We start from the raw sequence: 20,422 nt of genomic DNA, 5'->3' as shown, positions 1-20,422 counted from the left end.
GGAACTGAGTTTAGCCAGGGCTAGAATTCAGGGGATGGGAACTGGTCATGAACTGGTTTCCAGACACAGCAGGAAGAGGTACAACTTCAGTCCTAATTTTAGATAGTAGGAGATAAAATACATAAAGTATGAAATCCAGCTGATCTTGAATTTGATCATAGAAAACCATAGAAGAAGGAATGGACTCATCAGGGAGGAGGGTATCAGAGTAAGAGCATGGGAATAAGAGGAAGTGTTTGCCCCCAAAGGTAATCACCATATGTGGATTTGTGTGTGAATGTGAGTGAGGTTTGTATATAAACACGTGTAGAAAGTATGTGCATATACTTACATAGATATGTCATCAGCTGATGTATCATGTAGAAATATGAAGCTAGCAAGTCTAATTTATATCACTACTCCATACATTCCAATCAGTTTGATATGTGGCTTTGCTAGCTAACTCACTTCTGAATTTCTCCTGTTACAAACACTTTTTTTTATCAACATTGCCATTTTCCACAAGCCATCATATAGCAAATAACTTTTAGCTTTCAATCATAGGACAACTTAAACATTAGTAGGAAACAATAGTGATGGAAAGCTCAATATTGTGCTGCAATCTAGTTGGCATTCATCAGAGCAATGGAGTTATGATTCTCGTCTGTTTACAGAGATTTCTAAGGATATGTCCAACCAGTCTGTGATCAGTTTTCAGGGGAGCCTTTAATTGCTGTATGATATCCTTCGAAGCCACTTTATAAAATAAAAGAGAAATGAAACATGTTTGTTCTGAAACATAACAAAAAAGAAAACATGGGATTTGCCGTATTATTTCAGATGTAATCCTTTTCTACTAAGGGTCGGTTCTATGTGGCTACCTTGACCTGCAATGAATCCAGCAAATTAGTATTACTAAGTGTAAAATTATCCAGCCCTTTAAAAAATGTAGCCACTATGTCACTTGTTTTTCGTAGTCTATGGTAGTGAACTCCATAGGCTACATATGTGCTGTGTGTGAAATGTTTATGTATATGCGCATACTGCATATACATATATAGAGACAAGCACATAGCATATATACACATTTGAATGTACACTTTGAATATATACACAGAATGTATTTTGCATGCATGTAGACTATATATATATATAGCATCTCTCGTGTGTATATGCCCTGTCTGTGTATATGTATGCGCGTGTATATCTGTCCTCCGCATGTAGGTTTTCTGGAAGGCATCACACTGACAGCATCACTCCTTCCTTTTTTTCCAACCCTAGATTGGGAAGCTCGGATAGACAGCCACGGGAGGGTATTCTACGTCGATCATGTCAACCGAACCACTACATGGCAGCGCCCCACAGCCGCAGCAACGCCAGATGGGATCCACAGGTCTGGCTCCATACAGCAAATGGAGCAGCTGAACCGACGGTGAGCACTTGCACCTATGTTCCCTTGGAGATCTGCCCTGCCCTTTTTGCCCCAGTGGCTTCCTTCCTTCCCCTGTGCATCGCATTGGCTCCCTAAGGATTTATCTTTCCTCCTTGTCCAAGTCCAACATACGCGTTCCTGTTCCTGCTCCTGGTGTATTTCAGCTCGCTGGTGTGCCTTGCTGTGGGTGTCCGGTCCCCAAACTTACCCACAAGAGAAGCACTGTTGAGTGAAAGATGTTGCAATATGTTTCAAACAGTAAGAAGAGGCGTTTGGAAAACTTTAAAATGACTCCCAGAAGAGAAGGGAGTGTTCTTCCAAAAGATGGAGTCACTTTTGCTATTCAACTGTAAGAGTGGTATCGATGGGTCAGCATCTAGTGCTATGCTGCAGAGGTTTCTGAGCTGATTGTTACTGAAATAGTGTTGCCATATTAGTGTGGCATTTCTACTCAAGCTAATTGGGCCTGTTGAAAGGTCTGTCTCTTTTTCCAGAGCAGAGCACTGCTCTAATAGCGCTGTACGCATTTCTAGATGTAAACAGATCTGCTTAGTGTTGCATTGGGCCCTATAAATCTGTCAGTTCATTCTGAGCTGGCTGAGATATCTCTTAACGTGGTGCACATTTTCCCTTTGTTTGACTAGTCCACACTTAGATTTGTGTATCATTTCCTTCTTATGCTTGCTTTTCGGACTGAATTTAAGAGGAAAGAGAAAAAATAAACAGTTGGTCAAAAATCCTCCCTTTTTACTTCAGAAAAGGTTATTTTTTATTACCTGCTTACTCTAATGATATGGTTTCTAGAAAAAGACAAGCAAAACTGAAATTATATTCTAATCATAGCATGCAAAATGCCACAAAAGTTTTTTGGTCTTTTTTTCTGTGCTAAGAGAAGGATCTGCAGCTGAGAGAAGGATGCAGAGTTTCTAAGTACTCTTTTCAGAGTGCAGAATAGTTTGGGAGTTACTGAGTGTAAAGAGAACTGGGCCCTGAATGACAATGACAAGAAAGTTAATGTAGCTTGGGGAGAGCAAACCAGCCATATTAAAGTGGTTGTTTTGCAATGTAAGTTGACACCATCAACACACTCTTGAAGAATTCCTCCTTTTTTCACAAAAATTCATTATTTTGGATGGCATTTCATAACATGTTACGTCTTACAGAGGTGGAAGAGCCTGCTCAGTATTTGTTTTCGTTATAGCTTTCCTCAAAATGCATCAAGCGGCCATGTTAATATTTAAAAAAAAACTAAAGAAAGTGAATGTTTAATGTAGGTTCTTTCAAGGGATTTACCTGACTTGTCTGCCATTTAGCATTTGTCTATAAGACAGATTTTGGCCATGTCAAAGTTCAGGCTATTTGGCTGCCACTTAAGTTATCTGCCACAGAAGGCAGAAAGCTCTGTTGTGGACATATATCAGCTTTTTTTTTTTGTGATTGAATTCATGTAAGTGCAGTACAACCAGTAAGTGTTTGTGAAAGTACATAGAAATGTACTATTCTGTTGGTTAATGGAGGTTAATCATTAAGCCAGCTATCTCAGCAGAAACTGAACAGTGGGCATTGTCTTTGTGACCTCCTTGCTTCAAACTTTATTATTCCATGTTTTCATTTAGGCTCTCTGGCCTTCTTTGTCATGACTTGATTGTCACTGGTTTGGGTTGGGAATTGACAGCTAATAGGGCTGACATTCTTTGAATCTCTCTATTTTTAGTATTTCCATATCCAATTACAAAGTGAGAAGTACAGAGGGTTCCAGCAGTGGTGTATCTCTCCTTACCCGAGTCCCATTGGAGACTAAATACTTTGCAAGTTAATAAACATGAACTGTCATGGCTTCTTGGGACAGAGGAAAAAAGCTGATGATTCTTTACTGTCTTCCATGGATCTCTGTTAATTTGAGAAGTTGAATACGGAGATCTCCTATTGTTCCCAAGTTTGTGAATGTGTCCTAAGATTTCCTAAGTAAAAGAGATTCATATTAAAGCTCTGAGTATTTGTCCAGTGGCAAGTCATGTCTGTATTTTCAACCTGGCTGTTATAATTTTTAAAATTATTGTTGTCCTAAAGCTAATTTCAAATGCTTCATGTCTCCAGATTTCAAGATTGTGAGGAAAACCACTTTTCATAAATGTTTATTATCAGCACTGTGGAGGATTGGGCTGTGTTTAAACACTCATTTTGGAAATACTGGTTTTTTGTATTTTAAACTTCATTATTTGAAATTTCTTCAGTAAACACACCTGAGAATCATTTTAGGTGAGGCAACAGCAAACATAGACCTTGCTGATAGAACTAGCAGCAGACTGAACTTTTGCTCTACCCTCAAACAAAATTTGGACTCAAAATCACTTAGCAGTTTGAGAAAACTTGGCAACTTTTCCTTTTAAACCAATCTACTCACTTTTTGGCTTCCTGGTTTCGTTTGTGGAAGGGAATGGAAAGACCAAAATATTACAAGGAAGTGTGGTATTTCCAGCCCAGCCAAAACCACAAAGCTTTGGAAATTCGACTTGAAAAAAAACTCTGTAGCTGTTATTGAGCCTAGTCCTGCTTTCCTTCTGCGCTCCAAGCTTCCCATTAGCTGTACTAGCCACTTGAGGATACAGGGAATGCAAAACTGGAATCCAGGTGTTTGGCAAACTCCAAAGAGACATCCAAACTTCTCATTTGAAAGACTTTTGCTCATTTTCTGCAGCACTGCCTGACTTGGTTGCTTGTTAGCAAAGCAGATAAAAGCTCTTGTAGTTCAAGCTCTGTTGGAGAGATGCTTTGTAGCATAAGTATATCTAGACTTGTCTTTGCACTAGTTTAAAAGGTAATAAGTAACATAAGAAATTATAATTGTAATAGTTAAGACAGCCACAATGTGGTATTTCTAAACCTCCATTTCTTTGACAAATCACTTGGAAAGGAGACTGAAATTTCCAGAGGCATTCCCATAACTTTTGCACTTTCAATGTCTTCTCCAGTTACTTTGGCATTTGGTGGTATTTATATAAGATGATTTTATAGTATTGAGACCCAAAAGAAAAGTGTCACCTTTTGTTGGCATACAGCTAGTGTTACTCTCTAAGGTTTGCCAACAGGGATTTTCTACTGTCTAATTAAATTGAAGCTACAAGGTTTTTTTATATGTGTGCTTCTATCCCTTGATTATATGAACTTTTTTTTCCCCCTTTCTGTTGCATGTGGGTGTTGTAAAACTCCTCCAGTACTGGAATGGAAAGTTCATTCAGTTGCCTGCAGTCAAGTGAATAAAAATTTAAAATGTGGGTCTAAAACAGAGGGTTTAAAACTGCAGTAAATTCATGCTGTTGCGAAACCTGCTATCAGAATTTCCTTGAAAAGATGGATGTTTACTTAAATACAGAACCCTCATTTAAAAAAAAAAAAACAACAACTTCTAAAGATGCTGTTTATTGAGCTGTCAAAATATCCGCTAAATGTGGCTTCACATGACTTTGAGTACTGGGGGACAGACATAGTACTGTGAAAGTTTAGTGTAAATCTATTAAAACTTGAATTATTTGTCTTAATTATCTCCAGCCCTTCTGCCCAAGATTGGGTTGCAGTGAGCTACTGGAGATGATGACTGTTGAGAGATGTAAAAGCCAATTCCTAACTGCTTGTCTTTAATGATCCCGTGTCGCTTTGAGGAACTAACTCCTGACTAACTTCTAATTTGGAATAAAGTGTGCATTAACAAATAAAGAGAGAGAAAGTAAGTAAAATTTGTAAGTCAGAACTTGAGCTGAGGAAAGTAAAAAGAGTGTACGTCAGGAAAGTAAGAGACAAACAATGCTGGGTCTGATTAAACGCAGGCAGTAAAGCCATCCTCTTTTATATACATGCAGAAATGTAATCCAGAAATAAGAATTAAAAATATTGGGGTGGAGTAAAAGTTAACTAAAATAATTAAAACGGCTTATTTTCTTTCTTTCTTTCCTTTTCTTTCTCTTTCTGCTTCTTTCTTTCTCTTTCTCCTTATGCGTTCTTTTTCTTTTCTTTCTCTCTCAGTATTTAAAATACCTTTTCTTATTCAATATATAAAAATTCATATATACATAAGACTTCATAGCTTGCCAGTAGAAGCAAAGAAATCTTGATCTCTCCTCTTGCTCATCTGTCTGTGTGAGTGAAAAAGTTAACTAGAATTTGTTTCGTGTGGTGCGAATTCAGAACACTCCAGGTTATTCCCACAGCCAGGTATATGCTTTGTTCTTCATCTGGTAAAGTATTTAGGATTGGGCTGGTCCCTAAGACCGTGATCAGTCCAATTGACGTCAACTAATGTGCCAATTAGTTCCATGATAGGTGTGGAAATGAAAGTATAAGGTTTTTAGGCTTTCACAGGGTTTTCTTCAGAATTTTCTTCTGTCACCCTCCTCACTGTTGTTGGGTTATCTCTGTATACTTCCTCTTCCTTGTTCTGCAACTAGTCGCCACCCAAGCTAAATGCCCGATCCCACAGGTGTCCAAAAATGGCCATAACACTTGCATCCTCACGCTGTTGACTCAGCTCATGTGTTCCATCCTGTTCTACTTTTCTGTGAGTGTCGTATCAATTAAATTGTAGCTCTTTGAGATCACACTACCTACTAGTTTACACTCCGTGTTGCCTACCAAAATGGAAGCGTTCCCAACTGCTGGACATGCAGTATTGTAATAAACATTTTGTGAACACTTTTAACAGCCGTTACCTTTTTAGGGTTGAGCATGTGCATCCAATATTGTAATAAGAAAGACTGAGGGGGGGTACTCAGTGCATCACAGGATTGATCCTTACTTCATTGGTTATGCTACCGTAAGACTAAATGAGAGGGGAGACCATTATCCACCAGTAGTTTTAAGTTTCAGACGTCTAGGTGTTTTAGAGCAAAGCCTAAATACCTGTCTAAATTTGGCCTTTGAGTCTTCCTTGGTTTGTACCCTCTGTAGCTATTTGTTAGTCAGTGCAAAATGCCTTATTTGCAGAGTAATGGTCGGCTCAAGTGTGAGTAGCTGCATCACTTGAAGGAGAAGAGTCGAGTGTGCTCTTACTCTGTTGTGTGCTGAAGACAGAAGTATTGGAATCATTCAAAAACAGTGCTGATTGTTAAGGTAGAAAGCACCAGAAAGCTCTTCTATTAACTAAAGCATGTTGTTCCTTTCTCTGAATGTATGTAGGTACCAAAATATCCAGCGAACTATTGCAACAGAGCGGACTGAAGACGATGCTGTAGTAAACAGCAGGGTGGAGAGAGTTCCCACTGGAGGAGGAAGCGACTCTGAGGCAGAGCCTTCCCAGCCAAGCTCAGGTATGGGAAAAAAGAGCTTTTGAGTGGCATGTTCAGTGATGGCATTCAGTTCTGGGGAAATCTGTGTTTCTACGGGAGACTGGAACTTTATTTTACCGAGTTGCAAAAGCTAATTAAAAGAAAAGAGGTTTAGACTTGAAGCTACAGGTTTTAGACCTGAAGCTATGGGTACAAAGCTAGATACAAAGGGCCTCAGTTCTCTTTTAACAGCTACTAAGACGGGCAAAGCATTTTTACTTTAGTAAAGGGCTATTTGAAATTAAAATGAAAAAGGCATCTGCTTTTTATTCACGGTACTAGTTGCAAAAAATGGCGGTGTCTTCTTTTTGCTGCAGTGTGATTTTTATCTTGGGGCATTGCAGTTTATTCTGTCTGGGCATGGCTTCTGCGCTGCCACATTTGCCCATGTGGTCACACCTGCAGCGGCCCCGGCATCGAGTATGAAATACTCGTGTTTTTAAAGCTGCAGTTTTGTGACAGCTATAAGCTGACCAAGTGTGGGCTACCACTGAAGGAGACAGCTGTCTTTTTCCTCATCACTAACTTATGTGACAGGACTCCATACCAGAGCAGAGAACTGATCTGCCTGAAAAATAACCTTGTTTCTTGTACTTAATGTTATTTACAGCCAAACTAGTTCTTTCATCTGGCTCATTAGATGACCAGACAAGAATGAGTGTCAGCGCAAAGCAGAAGAGGAGAATGTGTACCCAGGGCAGGATGGGATGGGCAGAGAGCTGTTCTACACTCTTTGGTGGTAGCCATACTCATATTTTCTTAAAACATTTGTGAAACCATAGCCCAAGTGTTTGTTTCAGGTAAGAAACACCAGCAATCAGACTAGTGCCCACTGTGCAACTTGTGAACATGCAAAAATAACTATCTGCTTTGTTTGAGAACTTGCGCCCCGAAAATGAATGGCCAGTTCTCTTCCTTTGGATTATTTTCACCTCCACCTAGCTTTGTTTCTGCATTTTTTGCTGGAAGTAAGTCTGACTTCTTGCCATCCTTTTGCCGTCCCTCTGTAAAGAGCATTGGCAAAGGAAAAGAACCAACACAATGTCTGCTTGAATCTTCTTAATGTTCTACGTTGAATAGGAAGAATTATATAGAGAAATAGTGAACTTCTTTTTTTTTTTTTTAACAAGTTTAGAAAAATACTCAATTTTGCCTGGGTTTTTTCCTGATCCATTATGTGTTTTTAGCCTCAAAATCAATTTTGACCAAGACTGTTGAAGTTCGATATTCAAAGCTTCCTTGCAATCCTTTTTATTGCAATTTATGGGAGCCTTTTACCTACACTGGATCTTACAGGGAGAACCCAGTCCTTTCTGTTAGCAGCTGAAATGGAAATGAGGTACATGTTCTATTATTAGTATTTAAATAAGAAATGCAGTCATTACCTGTAATATGTATAATCATTTACTATCATAGTATACATAATAAAATAGTAATTTAGTAGGAATTGCTACCAGTAAGTATTAAGGTCAGTTGATTATGTAACATTCACTTTTTTCTTTTAACCCCAAAGAGTTAATGAGTATGATGTATGTCATTTTAAGTGATTAGGAAATGGTTTTTGCTGTAGATAATTACTTTGCTTTTAGGAGAAAAAGTCAATATTGTATAAAATGCCAAGAATTAAACGGTCAAGTGTGATGTAAACCACATTAGAATAAGAAAAAGCTGCAGTATGATACATTTGCTATTTGCCCTTTAATTTAAATGAAAAATGTCAGAAGGAATACAATTTAGGCACATTAATCCAGATTCTAAGCCAGTATAAATCAATTTAACTCCAGCGATGGATCCAGTCTGCAGTTTTAAGTGGATAAAATAATATGATGTGTCTAGCAGGAAGAAAAAAAGTGATAATTGATAAGAAAAAAATGGGAATCTGTATTTATTCTGTTGATGACGTCTGCATCCAATTTCCTTGGATTGCAAATAAAAGTTGGCTTGTATTTGAAAACGCTAGAATTGCACACTTAAGCCATAATTTCACGGTAGGAAGCACTTTTCTGGCTGTAGAGTTAACATTCTCAAATGCTCTCTTCTGCTCCTGTGCTTTGTGAATTGATACAGATTAAAAATAATCCGTTGGTGTCTGATTTTGTCTTCTTTACCATACAAGTCCCCAGAAACATGGGATTGCCAAAAATAATGTAATTGCAAGTAAAGGGCCATCCTGTGCAGTGCCAACATGGATGAGTGGCTAAGCAGGGGGCTTCCTTAACCCAGTTTTGCTCCCAGTGCTTTCTGCTGGTGAACCCCTCAGGCTGGATGGATTGGGAAATCGGATCACTCTAAAGTCAGCAGTGGGGGGAACCAGTCAGAACCTGGGTGACAGTATTGAACCAAACCATCAGCTGGTAAGAACCGTTGTGGTCACATTGATATTTAGAGACAGCAGGAGACATGACACAGAGTTTTATAACATACAGTACCGAAAAGCATCCAGCTCCTGCCCTGCTACTGTAATCTCTGCACCACTAACCATAAGGAAAACATCTACCAGTTTGCCAGCAGGCTTGTCTCGGAAACGCAAGGAAGGTATGTGCATTGGGCAGGATGGTGACTTTTTCATACCGGCACTTTTGCAGCTGTTCAGTAAAAGTTAAATAATAGACTGCGTTTGCCACTACGTTAGTAAGATCCCGCTGCTTTTTTTTTTTGTCCAGAGATTAGGAGGGAAGGTTCCCTTTCTCCTGTGAATACTCAAAAAATCACCTTGTTGCTGCAGTCTCCAGCCGTGAAGTTTATCACCAATCCTGAGTTCTTCACTGTGCTGCATGCAAACTATGTGAGTAATTATGATTTGCTCTCTCACACTGCTGATTTCTGAATCCGAACGCTGTGCCGCAGGCCTTCAGGGAGAATGTGCAGTGAATTTGAATTGCATGCCTTGGGCCTCAGTTGTCCTTTCTGAGCACCAGACCAGGTTGGGGACGGCAGGGGCAGGCTGCTTCAAGGAGGCTCTTGGTGGGATTCTGCCTTACACAAGAAATTCCCTGGTACAGAGAAGCTCATTAATATTATCATTCCATAATAAGCAGGAATCGTTGGTTTCAGCTTGGTTGACTCTGTTGTCTGTTGCTGCAGGGAGTGAGATTGTTGCCTTTCAAGCCATGTTGCTGAGAAATCTTACTCAGATACTACTAAGTCTCGGGGAAAAGTTTTTTCACTATGAGGGTGGTGAGGCACTGGAACAGGTTGCCCAGGGAAGTTGTGGGTGCCCCATCCCTGGAGGTGTTCAAGGCCAGGCTGGATGGGGCTTTGGGCAACCTGGTCTAGTGGGAGGCATCCCTGCCCATGGCAGGGGGGGTGGAACTAGATGATCTTTAAGATCCCTTCCAACCCAACCCATTCTATGATTCTATGGAATAGAGGAAAAAAAATACCAACTCCTGCAGTTTGCACTCCCAAGAAGCAGGTGGGCATAATGCAGTGAAAGAATTACTAACTTGAGTCAGTGTAGCTATTTTGGAAAAAAAAACCAACAATGAAAATGAATTTTTAGAAATTCAAATACCTTTTTTTTCCTGTTAATGCAATAAATCTGCGTGTTTTCTTGCAAACCTTATGTGGAGTGCAAAAAATGTAATGCAAGGTCAACCAGGAGGAAGGAGATGGGGAAATCTCACAAGCAGATGCAGTCCTAGTTTTCCATATCTTGAATGTAGTTCAGCTGGGCATCTACACATGACTTCTGAATATTTGGAAAATTAGCCGCTTCTGGGTAGGTATGACATTTTTGAAAGGAAAAGAAATTGAAACACTTCAGGAGTTGCCTCAGCACAGGTCGTCTTCAGCTAACTACAGACATCAAGTTTTGGCTGTGGTGCTTTGCGGGTTGAAGCCAGCTGTCCATCTCCAAGCATCTGCCAGAGATTATAGCCCATGAAATCCTGCAGAGGAAGGGATATATTAACTCATCTGACGTTACCTGAACTAGGTTATGGAGCGCACATCATTTTTTTCCATTGACAGGGTGATATATGATGATTTATAGCTGGGAGCAATATCATTTTCGTTCTGCGTAGTTGTTTGCAAAATCAGCAACAGATTCCATAGTGGTATAAGGAACAGTTCATAAGAGATTGAATCCCAATTTTATTTCTCACTGAAATAAAAAAAAAGCCGAGAGGCCTTCGGTTTGAGCTTATCAAGTTGTTTCTAATGTAAGAGCCAGAATAATCTGTCAAATGGTCATACAGATTCCACTTGTACAAAAATAGTGGCCCACATAACTTCTGGCTTAACACAGTTGTAATATTTTAACCACAAGCCCCTATTAAAATTTCAAGCTATTAATTACGCCAATGAAGCTGCGATTGGAAAATATTATCCAGCAGTTAGAATTTAAAGGGAAAGGCCCTCATTTTTCAGATGTTTTATTTCCATGGAGGGATAAAACCACATTACAATTTTTCTTTCCGTGGCGTAGCTAAGTGATACTCAGGCAGTCATTGATCACACATTAGATCAAAATACAACTTCTGTCATGGAGTAGGCTAGGATCTTAGCAATTTGTGACCATGAAGCTTTCCTGGGTCATAACCAGGTCATGTCTTCAGGGCAGAGATCATATCTCTGTGATTTCATCACATTTACCAACCCTGGCCATAATTAGGGACCCTGTGCTGCAGGGAGTATTCTCTTCTCAGCGCTACCACCACGATAAATCCTTACATAATAAAGATAATACTTGCAAATGTTTTATTCCATTAGTGGTTAAAATGCATTAAAAGTACACAGAAATTCAGAATTCAAAGCTGTTGGGTCAGATTCTCTGGACAGATTACAAGTGCGCACACTGAGGCTCACTTCACTGGAAATGCAAGTCCTCTAGTGATCCTTTATTACTCTAGTGAGTAATTAAATCCTTTGGGCTGACCAGCAGAACCAATGCACTCATTTTCTAGCTAGTGAAATGCTCGGAAGGGTTGCAGATTTTTGTAAAGTTTCTTACCCTGTCTTGAGGAGCTTTTTCCCTGAAGTGAAAGATGCCAAGAGCAGCCTGTGGATGAGAAGAAGCGTTGTCACCACAAGTGTGTTTTGTGGTACTCTGTCATTGAATATACTGTGGCAACAAATACAGTTCACTTTGCCCCTTATTCTGCAGCCAGATCAGCACTAACTCACTCAGATCTGAATCAGGGCACGTTCCTCTAAGAGGTGTATTTAATGCCCATTGTGAGATACAACTAGCTGCCTGAGGGGTGGCGTTCATCTGACCCATGAAATCATCACCATCACTGCAAAGCAGCAAAAACAAATATTCAGTTCCAGGAAACGATTCATGTCTTCCGAAAGTAGACAATTGAAAGTGTCTATCTCTGTCCTCTGGCTATAAAGTGACCATAAATAAGGTAGCAAGCTCCGCTGTAGACATCTGCACTGCAGTCCTCTTAAGTTCATGAATCCTATCACAAGCATCTTGATTTGAATTATAGCATACATACATGTCCACAGCTGTCTTTAGAATTCTCTGGCATCATCCAGTCACGCAAGCCGTGTTTCTGTTGGCCGATGAAAGCAATGAAATAGACACAACTGCATGCACCTCGAGTGTGTGGTGTTTTAGCTGACCATGTTTTTGGAGTGCATTAGAAAGGTAGTTTACACACCAGCTAACTGTGCGTGATACGTGGGACATTTCACTTTCCAGATTATATCTCTTACTTCTAGGTGTTTGTATAAAGTAGTAAATCAAATTAAAACAATGAGGCAGAAATGGTTCTTGACTCTAACAGGATTTGGTTCAGTTCTTTGGGCATATGTCCCATGAAATGACCAAATATGTTATTTTGACATCAGAGCTGGTTTTCCTCGCTTCTGTTTTCTATCTCATAGAGTGCCTATCGAGTCTTCACTAACAGTACCTGCTTGAAGCATATGATTTTGAAGATCCGTAGAGATGCTCGTAATTTTGAGCGCTATCAGCACAACAGAGACCTGGTAAATTTTATCAATATGTTTGCTGATACCCGACTGGAGCTTCCTCGTGGCTGGGAGATAAAAACTGACCAGCAGGGCAAGGTAAGAGTGTCAACAAAACAAATCACTTGTTTAACACTGCACATCAGGCTATTTGATCACTAAGTGTTCCTTCCTTCTTGACTCAAAATTGGTGGTTTGGTTTACACAGCACAAGCAGCAAGCAGAGTTATTTTAGAAGCAGAAAAAAGCTTCAAGAACAAATGTTTCAAAGCGTAATGGTGACCCTCTAGCTGTCCATGGATTATTACACTGTAGCCAAGACAGCACTGGACTAACAAAGAAGTTTAAGACAGTTTAGGTCTGCCATGGCTGCAAAATTTAGCTTAGTGTTTCTGTCTCCAGTGAAGCTTTGCCAGATGACTTCGAGAACCACCAAATAGGGTAAAGCAGTGTTCCCCAGTAATTTTATTCTCTTCTGTCTTATTTACTTCATGGCCATCACACATGATTTTGACTTATGTAGTTTCAGATATTTTCCAAGAGCTATTCTAGCTTTGACTAAGAAAGTCCTGTCGTGTGCAGATATTTTCCATGGACTGTACCTAAACAGGGTATTTCTGACACACAGTTGCCAGTGGTTTTCGTTTTATGATCCCACAATGCTGTCACAGTGTTGTCACTCTTCTTACAAAAAAAATCATTGTTCCTGTGTGTTTCAGTCTTTCTTCGTTGACCACAACAGCCGTGCTACCACTTTCATAGATCCCAGGATCCCTCTGCAGAATGGTCGTCTCCCTAATCACTTGACTCACAGGCAACATCTTCAGCGGCTTCGTAGCTACAGTGCTGGAGAGGTAACCGTGCTAATATTAATACAGTTGTTTTTGACTTCAATATTCTGTAGAATTAAAAGCACTTCTTATCTTTGAAACGCATTTAAACAGACTGTTTGGAGGATTTTTATCTTCCAAAGGAAATACAGGAATTTTCTTTCTGAAGGGTTTACCTCAGAGCTTGCTGTCAATGAAGGTTTATATTTTGACCATTTTCAGAATAAAATAATAAACAAGTAAAAATAAGTAACCAAAGTGAGATAATGACAAAATAGATTTTAAAAGAAGAATATATATTTGACATCCTAGTCTTGCTTTAGTAAAGTCAAGTCATTCATTATTTTTAAGGCCTGATACTTCAGCAGCCTCATATGTTTCTTCATTCCCCACTGTGACACTGTGCTCTGAAAAGATATACTCCCTAGCAGGTGTAGTAATGCATGTTGAGGTTTGCTTCCCTAGCTTTCAGTCACATTAAACATCTTTCCTGTGTTTCATGGGGATGATTTTTATCACTGAGAGGCATGGACAGGATTAATAGAATCATAAATCCTGGGTTTGTATTGTGGATTTAAGGAGGAAAAAGTACCAGCAATCAGATTCTTCATATAGCAAATCCATACAGTTGAAGATTTGTAAAGATGGAAGCTGAATAGGAGTAGAGATGAATTATGGCCAAAGGATTGTCCTCTTCCAGAAAAACAACTGGAGAAATGCTTGTGAAATTAACACTCAAACTTCCTGCAGCAGGACCAGTCTGAACACCTCCCACTGCCAGATGTGGTTGGGATTCAGAGCTAAGGTGTGAGGTCAGTACTTCAGGACCAAAGGCAGACCAGGCATAAGTAGCTTGGGTAGGTTTTTCCCATCTTGGGTGAATACAGCAACATATTTTCTGAAGATAGAACTACATCAATGGATCCGTTTCAGTTGTATCTTCCCACCAAACTTAGCAGCTTCCTTCTGCCAACAGCCTGCAGTTTAGTGTTGCTGTTGTGACTGAATTATTGACAAGAATGTGAAAGCTACTTGCATGATGATTCATACTTGGGCCCATGCTTGCCTGGGGCTTGCTTACAAACTCACCATGTCAGGGACAGAAATACTGCTGAGCAACTCAGATGACCTAGCCCAAAAAATACATTTGGTTTTGCAAGTGCTGGCAAGGCTGGCAAAGAACAATTTGCAATAAACCCAAATATCAAGTACAGTGAAAAGCATTGCATACTTTTGAGTAATGATTCTCTGGGAAAACTGTTCATCGAGGCCACTGATTTGGCATGATCAATCAATGAAACGGGGCCTTCTGTCTAGGGAGCCGTCAGTGCTGGCCTCTTCATCTCACAATCTTGATGGCGCAAGTCCCACAGTGCTTCTGCACCCTTGTCTTATTCAGTAGCTTCCTTTCTGGAAGAGTCTGCTGCACAACTGGAAGGACTCCCGTGATTTCCAAGGACTTTGGAGCGGTGCCTAAATGCCCACCATTTACAAGGAAAAGATTCAACCCTTTACAACTCAGCCCATTTATTAAAAGCCTCATGTTGCATGCCGTTTCTTCCAAGCATATCTGGATGTGCTTTTGCCCTATAAATCATGACTGTAGGGACACGCATGGGGCTTTGTCCTGGCCATGTGTCGGCTGTATGCAGTCCAGCTGGTTTCTTTGCGGAGCAGGTGGTGTGGCCTCTGGAATCTGTCACCAGGATGGTGTGAAGGACCAAGAAAGGCAACCACCAGTTTTGAACAGTATGTACAGATGTCAAGTGAGCCTGAAGGAGAGCAGAACAGTGCTTCAGTCATGATTGCCTGTGGGTGCCAGAGAGGGTATAGAAAAACCCCTGCCTTGGCACACGCACCTGACATCCTGCCCAAGTGCCAAAAGGAGTTGCCAGAGTGTCGTCTGGACTTCCCAGGGACTTTGTGACACCACGTTATCAGTTGAGGAAAGAGCAGACAAAAATCATAGGCAGATGATCCCAAAGTGGGAGAAAATATATACCCCAGCTTCACACACTCAGCGATGGCTCTTAGCTGGGTCGCCATCAAGAAATTATTATTGTTCTAAGAAATTGTAATCTCAGTACTCAACAGCAGACAAGAAAGCAAATGTAATATCTGGAATTCTTAGAAAACTAATAGACGGATCTAGTTAATCTAGGAGAGGACAGGCATTACAAGAACTAAGTTTTGATAGTAAAAGCCAAACTGAAATAAGGCAGGGTTGAAATTCCGTAAGAATAATTAACCATAGGAACTAGTGATTACATGGGCATTGGGTCTCTATTTCTTCATAGTTTCAGGCCAGAACATAGTGCAAAAGCCAGTTTTGTCTTAGTCACCAGCAAGTTTCTGAGCTCCCAGTCCAGGGGCAATGCAGTGAATAGGCTGTAGCGTTGAAGTGAAAACAGTGATATCCTGTCCTCCTTTCCATGACATCCGTGAATCTTCTAAATCCATTTGGCTCATCAAAATGTGGCCTTGATTCCTGCCTAGTAATCTTTGGTGTTGAACAGAATACCTTGCAATACTAATAAATAATTGATTTTTAGTATTTCAAATGTACTGTTAAAACTCCCTCGTGAAACCGGAACATAAAAATATGCGTTCTCAAATATGACAGTTTTCTTTGCTTTACAACATTTAAAAGTTATTCTTAGTAGAGAATAGAAATAGGAAGCGCACAGCTTCTATAGAAGGCTGGCAGTTGCTTCCAGGTACTTCTATTCAAAGCCTACCCCAACTATTAACAGGGCAAGTGGACGTTAAAACTACCCTTTTTCCCCTCAATCCCCAATGGTGGGCTGCGTTTTAAAAAACAAAATTACCTGTGCATATAATAATATTCCATTCCCTCTTCCAAGAAAGAAAGCCTCTCAAATACAGCAGTAACATAAAACCTAGGAAAGGGTATTATATCACTGAAAGGCTCCTGTGATAGTTTGGACTCTTCAGTCTGGTTGCAACATCCCAGGATCAATTGCGAAGCTACAAAGCTATTAAACTCTGACATAAATCTGTCAGGTTACCCTGCTCTAGATGAACCAGGTCACTAAATCATTAAAGGGGTCACTCTTTTTTTTTTTTTTTTTTTAAAATTAGAGAATAGTGCTAATCTAAATTAAATGATTCAATTAGAAAGTCAAAGTAGACAAGGCGATTGCGATTAAACACTGAATTGGAGCAATCAATTGTACTATATTAGCTAAAAGGTTGGAAAGAGGAGTGTTAGTAAAATGGAAGTTAATTAGGCAGCTGGGAATTTTCCTGTTGTGTTGCCAGAGAAAAATTGTTTAGAGATGTAAATGTGTAAAGACCATCATCCAAGCACAGCATTAGTGATGCCTAATCATGGTGATGAAGAGAAGTACAGCACCACGGAGTGTGCAATTTATTATATTAAGGTGCATATAGAACTGGATTCTTACAATCTAGATGACTTTAGCCGTTAAATTGGGGAGAAGGGAAGGGCAAAGCAAAGGTTTCTCTTCGTGGGCTCTAGACACATTTCCTTTCAGAGTTCTTACTTCAGGAGAAATAACTCAGCAGCTCTGGAAAGCTAGCCAAAAGGAATAAAATAAATAAAAAAATCAGGTGATGTGAGCAAGAGGAGGATCCACCCCTGTCTGGGCAGAAGTACTGTGCAGTTCCCAAGCGATGAGCAGATACCAGTTGGTGATAGTTTTTGTGGGAGATGGGGGTTTAACTCCCCTGTTACACCTCTCTTTCCCCCTTCCTACCTTCTATTCAGTAAATCTACATTGTAGCAACAAGGACGCAGGATTTGTCTTTGCCAAACGCGAGTCAGAGACCACCCTTAAAAAGAGGCTCACCCACCATCCACGCTTGCATGCAAGCCCGTTCTACAACGGGCTGGGGAGAGGCATCCTCACCTGCTCTTCAGAGCTCCCTGGAAGTGGAGAAGCTGAGAACAAGGTGATGCCTTGGCGCCGTCCCACGCATGCTTGCTAACAGCCGATCACAGGCCAGAGTGTGGTCTTGGCTACGCTGCCCAAGAAATGGCTCTTCCCAGAAGGGCTTTGTGCCCACTGTGGCCATGGATTATAGGGCATGTCCTGCACCTAAGCTGCCTCCTTCTTCCGTAGCATGGAGTGAATGCCATAAAGGCATTCACTCAGGTGAATGTCAGGGTGGATGCCTGGCTCGCAGGGCAAAAGCTGCCTGAGCCAAACTTGCAGTGTCATTTGGCCCATGGGGGTGTGAGAAGGAGACAAAGGCAGAAGATTTAGCACAGCACAGAGGGACTTGGTGAATTGTGTGTGACCTGCTTTGGAACTTCTTCCTGTTTCTAAAGGTGAGAAGGTTTGGACCAAGATTATCACATCAGTCCATTAAATGCTGTGGGCTTGACGGTTCTCCCTGAGACTGGGATAACTCCTCTTGTAGTCAGCAGATACATACCAGTACAAAATGGGTGCAAACGAAATCATAATTGAATGATGGAGCGAAACATTCACCATGCACTTTCACAGCAGTTTTGTGTTTTCAATTACAGTATGTTTAATTAGAATCATTAAGATTTTTTTATTGTTTAACCTGTGTGCTGACATGCATCAAGTGCATTGACTGGTGTCTTGTTACATGTAAACATTTTATGCTTTATGCGCTCCAGGGGCAACTTGCCAGTCACATTTAGCTTCTCGGTTTTCATTTATATCCAGTTGGAAGACCTGGCATTTGGCCGTACCACTGAAAATGGGTTGGCAGCATTTCCTTGGATGCAGAGCTAAGCATTTAAAATATTGGAGTAGGGGCAATTTCTTCCTGAAGTAGTTGCCAAGTACTACAATTTGTGCAGTGAGAAAGGCGCAGCCATTAGCCCCGTAGAATGCCAATTGGAATTCCGAATGCATCTTGTCCTCCCGCTGATTTTGTGGCAGTGCTCCTCTGTAGGCTTCACTGTGGCCATATTCTGGAGGAACACATAGGAGAGAGAGGTGGGTTCCCCTCAGCTTGCACAAGTCCCCAAAGAGTTACCCAGGAAATAATGATTCACTCAAGACAGATTGCCAGACCTCATTGTATGGCTTTTAATATCCTCATACTTAAGTGTTTTCCCATCTTTTAACATTTACCCTCCTGACATGATTGCCTTCACTAGACACTGTGTTTAGGACAGTGGCATTCTTTAAGGGCCTGAGTTAAATAGTAGTGATAAATTTCCTTCTTACTACTCTTCTTATCAGCTCTTTGGACTATGTTCTTTTTCAGTGCATACAATTCAACTTCTATTTCTGGTTATGCAAGTTAGGCAACCCCCTTTTGCAATGATACAGCCCTGTGATCTATGTAGATATACCTTCCTCCTATTATTTCCAATACTAAATTTCCCTTCAATGATGCGGAGTGAACATGTCGCAATGTTGTAGGGTTTCTGCTTTTTTCAAATTAATATTGCTGTAAAAACCATGAAGTAAATGCAGTTATGCTAGAACAAGAGATCTTATTTTCATTGAACCTGAGAACTCCATCATTGCAATACCTTTGTTAACTTGAATTTACCTCTGCATTCTGGTGCCTTCACTGCAGCATCAAGATGTGTGATAGCTGTGGATAATGGTGTCCCTCCATTTGGAAGCACAGAATTACCTACCTTTTTTAAGTTGGCTGAAGTATAAAGCTATAATTTTCATGCAGGCTTTCTGTCCTTCAGTCAGTCAGCATCATGAACCATTCTGAAGGCCACTTCTGAAGATGAGAAACGTTTTTACTGACCGATGTGCTACCGACGGTCAGTTTTGATCATTCTTTCTCTTTCCTCTGGTGTTGTAGGCCTCCGAAGTCTCCCGAAACAGAGGAGTTACTCTGTTGGCCCGACCAGGCAATAGTCTCGTAACAGCTATTCGAAACCAGCACCATCACGAGACGTTACCTCTGGGTAAGCCAACTTTCTCTTTTCTTTTCAAAGCGGTGCTCACAAAGATGCTTTTTAGAACTTCCCATCGACCATATGCACTGCTTCATGTTGCCCTGCCTCCCTAGCAGTGCAGTCAGTGTGACCCCCTGCACAGTCACAGTGACGTGACCAGGCCACCTCAATGGTAGATAAAGCCTCTGTATCTTTTTCTCCTTTTCCAGCTTACAATGACAAGATTGTTGCATTTTTACGCCAACCCAACATTTTTGAGATGCTGCAGGAGCGTCAGCCCAGCTTGGCCAGAAACCATGCACTCAGGTACCGCTTTTTTCCAGGCTGCTGAATCCAACTTCAAGGAAGGCTTTCTTATAGTGGGGACAAACAAATTCTACTGACTGTAGTACAAAAGATGAACTTGGGCCCCCTATGGAACTGTTACCAATAAAGAGTAGGTGTGGACCACTTCATGTAGAAGCAAAATAGCTAGGGGCAAATAGTGACATACCTAATTTCCACTTTAAGTTTTACTGAATAGCACAAAATCTTTCTTCAGCTATAATTATCACTTTGCTTTTCAGAAGATAGGGTTAAAGTTGCGTTTGGATGCAAGTCATCAGCGAAACCCCAGTACCTTCAGCAGAACCAGGATTTTACCTCATGATTGGATTTACACCCGTACCATGGACATAGTCACCTTAGATTTTACAAAGAAATAGGAACATTATGAAGTAGATTGTACTCCTGTCTTTAATCTTTCACACTTACGACTTAATGGTAGTCCTTTCCAAAGTAATTAAATTGTATCTTTCTTTTTCTTATGCCCATTCCTTTCCTGTTAGGTTGGAAAAAAATTAAAAAAAAAAAACAAAACAGAACCAAAAGCTGGTACAATTTAAACTTATCCTAATTCCAAAGGTTAAATTAATTGTTTTGGCCAAGAACCTAAGCTGGAGGCTAGTCAATCGCAGTAATGCCAGTATCGACCAGCTAAGAGTTTGACCAAGAATTTAGTTTGTACTGTGCAGTAACAAGTGCGTCGGCGGGACTGGTAAAGGAGGGA

General features: G+C 40.5%; 1 protein-coding gene across 4 annotated transcripts in view; it reads left to right on the top strand.

Moving 5' to 3' along the window:
- The window catches only part of HECW1 (HECT, C2 and WW domain containing E3 ubiquitin protein ligase 1), a 258,899-nt gene that overhangs the window by 192,310 nt on the left and 46,167 nt on the right, over window positions 1-20,422 (top strand). For all 4 annotated transcript variants that reach the window (XM_054192341.1, XM_054192337.1, XM_054192338.1 and 1 more), the window contains 7 exons: window positions 1,261-1,411; window positions 6,581-6,711; window positions 9,393-9,514; window positions 12,568-12,753; window positions 13,374-13,508; window positions 19,278-19,383; window positions 19,584-19,680. In XM_054192341.1, coding sequence (XP_054048316.1) covers window positions 1,261-1,411; window positions 6,581-6,711; window positions 9,393-9,514; window positions 12,568-12,753; window positions 13,374-13,508; window positions 19,278-19,383; window positions 19,584-19,680 — 928 coding nt within the window. The remainder of the gene's footprint in view (window positions 1-1,260; window positions 1,412-6,580; window positions 6,712-9,392; window positions 9,515-12,567; window positions 12,754-13,373; window positions 13,509-19,277; window positions 19,384-19,583; window positions 19,681-20,422) is intronic.

The sequence above is a fragment of the Rissa tridactyla genome, chromosome 2, assembly GCF_028500815.1.
Source record: "Rissa tridactyla isolate bRisTri1 chromosome 2, bRisTri1.patW.cur.20221130, whole genome shotgun sequence".
In the NCBI taxonomy this organism is placed as follows: Eukaryota; Metazoa; Chordata; class Aves; order Charadriiformes; family Laridae; genus Rissa; species Rissa tridactyla.
The sequence above is the reverse complement of the archived record's forward strand: the minus strand, read 5'-3'. Positions and strand labels throughout refer to the sequence as shown.